At 35.0% G+C, this 5,000-nt stretch overlaps 1 protein-coding gene across 1 annotated transcript in view; it reads right to left on the bottom strand.

Moving 5' to 3' along the window:
* Nucleotides 1-2,730: 2,730 nt before the first annotated feature.
* Nucleotides 2,731-5,000, bottom strand: part of xylb (xylulokinase homolog (H. influenzae)) — a 36,798-nt gene continuing 34,528 nt past the window's right edge. The window contains 1 exon segment of the mRNA XM_039790800.1: nucleotides 2,731-3,184. Coding sequence (XP_039646734.1) covers nucleotides 3,092-3,184 — 93 coding nt within the window. The 3' untranslated portion in view covers nucleotides 2,731-3,091.

The following is a 5,000-nucleotide window of genomic DNA, read 5'->3' on the forward strand; positions in this document are numbered from 1 at the left end:
ACAAAAGGGTCAAAAAAAAAAAGAGGAGAAAAAAAAAAAAAATATTAAGTTGTTTATAAAGTAGAAAATAAAATTATTTAAAAAAAAAAATATAAAAAAAAAAAAATAAAAAAATAGAATATATAAAAATAAAAATAAAAAAATATATAAAAAAAAAAAAAAAAATATTAATTATATAAAAATAAAAAGTAGATAAATATTTATATAAATAAAAAAAAAATATATTTTGTATATAAATAAAAATAGTGAGTTTTATATATAAATAAAAAATAAAAAGTAGTTTTTTTATAAAAAAATAAAATTTAAAGATTTTATATATAGAAAAATAAATTTAATTTTTATTATATAAAAAAATATAATAAAATATTTATATATATTAATATAAAAAAAAAAAATTTTATATGAAAAAAAAATAAAAAAATATTTATAAAAATAATATATAAATATTTTATTATATAAAATTATATTTTAATAAAAAATAGTTAAAAATAATATGAATAAATATAATAGTATATAATAATATTTAAATAATAAATATTATAATTTAAAATAAAATAAATAAAAATAAATAATTTTATTTATATAAATAAAAATTTATTATTAAAAAATAAATAAATAAAAAGTATTATGTAAAGAAATAAATAAAAGAAATAATTATATAAAAAAAAATTAATATAAAATATAAAATAAAAAGAAAAAAGAATGAATATTTTATATAAAAAAATAATAATATAATTTATTATAAAAAAATATATTTATTATTAATAAAAAAAAAAATATTTTTATAAAATAAAAAGGAGAAAGTATAAAAGAAAATTATGTAGAGAGATAACAGAAAAGAATTTAGTTAAGAGATATGAAAGAATAATAAAGAGAGATATATATATAAAAAGAAAAAAGAATATATAGAGTAAATATTTGTATAAATGTATGTAGAGACAGCAGTGAGAAATTAGGTATGTGAGAGACAGCAGTAGAGAGTGAGTATGTAGAGAGACAGCAGTAGAGAGTAGTATGTAGAGAGACAGCAGTAGAGAGTAGTATGTAGAGAGACAGCAGTAGAGAGTAGTATGTAGAGAGACAGCAGTAGAGAGTAGTATGTAGAGAGACAACAGTAGAGAGTAGTATGTAGAGAGACAGCAGTAGATAGTAGTATGTAGAGAGACAACACTAGAGAGTAGTATGTAGAGAGACCGCAGTAGAGAGACAAACCCATTTAAATGATTGGGAGTGCGAGGAGCAGCAGGCTGATGGAAAACAACAACCTGATAAACAAAAAACAATCAAAAGCTGCTTTATCGGTTAGCTGAGGCCTGCAAATCAAATTACAACCACACACAGCGCCTCGTCATTAGGCGGCGAGAAAAATGAAATGGGTTTAGGATTTTAATTGATCTTCATATTTCCTGTTTGTTAAGCAACAGTTTCTGATTACCTACGGGCGGAAAAAAAGCATCTGCAGGTTTTCCTCCTGCTGGAAAAGACTCCACGATAATTCATCAGCAAATGTTAGAGAGTTAGGGCGCTATTTTAACGATCTGAGCGCATGGCGTGAAGCGCATGACACAGGTGTGTTTAGGGCGTGTCCAAATCCACTTTTGCTAGTCTGACGGCGGTAAAAAAGGGTCCGTGCGCCGGGCGCCTGGTTCTAAAGGGTTGTACTTAGTGTCTTCATTAATCAGAGGTGTGTTTTGGGCGTAACATGCAATCAACCAATCAGAGATCATCTCCCATTCATCAACCAATCAGAGATCATCTCCCATTCCCTTTAAAAGCCAGGCGCGTTTGGACCTTGGAGCATTGCTGTTATGATGGAGGATTTGCACCGTAATATTTTTATTTGTAATCTTCTGTATGTGTGTGTGCTGCTGGGCTTCCCTGTGTGTGTAACAAGCATAGCTGTGCATAAGCCTAGGCAGGTGCAAGATAGGGCCCTTAAAGCACTTTCACTCCAAGCATTAATCTTTGAAACTGGTCCAGTATTGAGCGAGAACGCTGTAACAGGCAGCCACAGACCGGGCTGTAATGTAACCCTACAGAACTAATGTTCAGCATCAGTTAGAGTCACTAAAAGTTCTGTTGTTGCTGCTGACAGACTCAGATTATTATTCTAAGTGTGTGACAACATTATGGAAAGGATCCCTACAGAGATTTAGACCTTTAAAACCTCTTTAAGACCTTTCTGTTTAACCAGAAACAGCTCTGAAGTCACTAGCGCTAAACCCACCAGACTCCATTTAAAAAAACAATACTTTTAGCGTGTATAGAGCCAACATATTTCCACATGTAAATCTGTAAACTATGTGTTTATTTCAACCAAAACTAGAGTTGTGATGGTTGGAAAAGTGGAAAGATGAACCAAAATGGCTTTTCATAGTTTTATTTAGTTTCTGTCGACTTTGAATGAAATGTGTTTCATGATGATAAAATTACTGTTTATTTGCATGGAGTCTGGTGGGTTTAGCGAACGCAATTTCACAGAACTTTACTTGGAGTCTTTTCTTTTCAGAGAGAGAGAGGGAGGGAGAGGCAGAGAGGAAGATATAGACAGAGAGAGATGTTTTAATATAAAGGAATGTAATGATAGAAGAGAGATCCTCCAGAAACAGAGGGAAGAGGGAGAGAGAGACCATTAAACACACAACTGTTTGGATCCTTTCCACTTTCTACAACGGGAGGATTGGCATAAATCTCGCAGGGCGTCAGTAAATGTGACTTAAACAGTTCAAATGTTTTGCAAAGTATTTTATTTCCTCAGTAACTTTAATCCTTGGAGGTCAAAACACGTGATTCCTGAAAGTTTCCACGGAGAAAACAAAATTAATCAGGAGGTTTTATGTGTCGTAGTAGCTCTCATCTGAAGAAATTATCTGTGTTTGTGACTGCTATTAATTTAAGTGGATAAATTAAATCTTTGTGTTATTTTACATTAATTTGGTGGCTGATTAGATTGTCAGTTAAATCATAATTTTGATGCATATTCCTAAAAAGAACACTGACATAATCTGACTTAATCTGTCACTAATAAAAAGTCAGGAGAAGAGGGCTGTAAATGTAAAGTTTCTGAGTAAAGCTGGTCTCTTCATGTCCGTTACACTGATTGGTTGCTGCTGCTCAGGGGGCGGGGTTCCTGCAGGACTCTCTCCTCCAATCGGGCAAATCGCTTTAACATCTGGCCGTACACCTGAAACACACACACACACACGGAGAAATCATTCATATAACAATAATAATAAACTGTATTATGTCCGCTGAATGCATCACAAAGTGCTTCTCATTAAAAACAGATAATCACAACATTTCTGATAAGATAAAATAATAAAAACATCAAACTACAACAGCAGAAAAAGAAAACCAGCAGTTAAAAAGAAACATCTGGGGAATACACACACACACACACACACACACACACACACACACACACACACACACACACACACACACACACACACACACACACACACACACACGCACACACACACACACACACACACACACACACACACACACACACACACACACACACACACACACACACACACACACACACACACACACACTAGGAGCGTCCCTCTGAGCCCAGTAGAAGGATTATTCTCCAGGGCCCAGGCCAGAGTTCAGAGAAATGTGGCTTCCTCTCTGCTGCCATTTCATATTTAATATCCGGCCGCACAGAAAGTATTGAAAGAATATTCATTCGCCAGCATCTCCCTGTGTGTGTGTGTATATATGTGTGTGTGTGTGTGTGTGTGTGTGTGTGTGTGTGTGTGTTGGGACTACGTTGGAGCAGAGCTCATTAATTATTCATGAGCTGTGTTGTTTAATTATGGAGGACGAACATGAGAGAACATCACTTCAGCAAACATACATCTACACCCCGGAGAGAGAGCGCATGTGTGTGTGTGTGTGTGTGTGTGTTGTGTGTGTTAGTGTGTGTGTGTGTGTGTATGTATGTGCGTGTGCGTGATGAGAGAAAGTGTTAAATTAAAATGTGATGAGGGTAAAAACATTGCTTTCATGAATATTAAACTGTTTGTGTGCATCAGACAGACTGTAATCAACACGAGAGAAGAAGAAGAAGACCAGCGACGGGAAGAAAAGCTGGATTCATGGTTCGCCGCTGAATCTCCTCCGTTCTCAACATGCGTTGAATTATGCGATCACATAATCGCGTTTTTCTGGAGGGACTGACAAAAACGCAAGGATACCGTTTGCAACGATGATTGTTTTCACACTTATGTTCATAAGTTCACCGCCTGTGTTGCGAGTCGGCTAGTAACAACACTGTTGCTTGGCGGCCATTCTCATTCAAATTTGAAATGAACTGACATGAACCAATAAAGTAGATATATGAAACGAAAGCAAATTCAAACTCCACTCTCTCAGCGATTTGGTAAGCCTGTCCCTGAAGCTGTACTGCTGACGCTGCAGCCGACGGTTACGCTACAGAAACTACAGGATGAGTCAACGGAGGCCAAACGGCGTTGATAGACACGCTAAAAAGCCAGTATGTGTCTTGATAACACGCCAATAATGGCATACGAATTGGCTTGTCATACACACACCACTTCATGACATCAGTCTGGTTTTTCTGCCTGTTTTAGAGTGATGATAGGTGTAGATGAATGAGTATTACTGCCTGTTTTAGAGTACTGATAGGTGCAGAAGAATGAGTATTACTGCCTGTTTTAGAGTGATGATAGGTGCAGATGAATGAGTATTACTGCCTGTTTTAGAGTACTGATAGGTGCAGATGAATGAGTATTACTGCCTGTTTTAGAGTGATGATAGGTGCAGATGAATGAGTATTACTGCCTGTTTTAGAGTGATGATAGGTGCAGATGAATGAGTATTACTGCCTGTTTTAGAGTGATGATAGGTGCAGATGAATGAGTATTACTGCCTGTTTTAGAGTGATGATAGGTGCAGATGAATGAGTATTACTGCCTGTTTTAGAGTGATGATAGGTGTAGATGAATGAGTATTACTGCCTGTTTTAG

This window comes from Perca fluviatilis, chromosome 22 (genome assembly GCF_010015445.1).
Source record: "Perca fluviatilis chromosome 22, GENO_Pfluv_1.0, whole genome shotgun sequence".
NCBI lineage: Eukaryota > Metazoa > Chordata > Actinopteri > Perciformes > Percidae > Perca > Perca fluviatilis.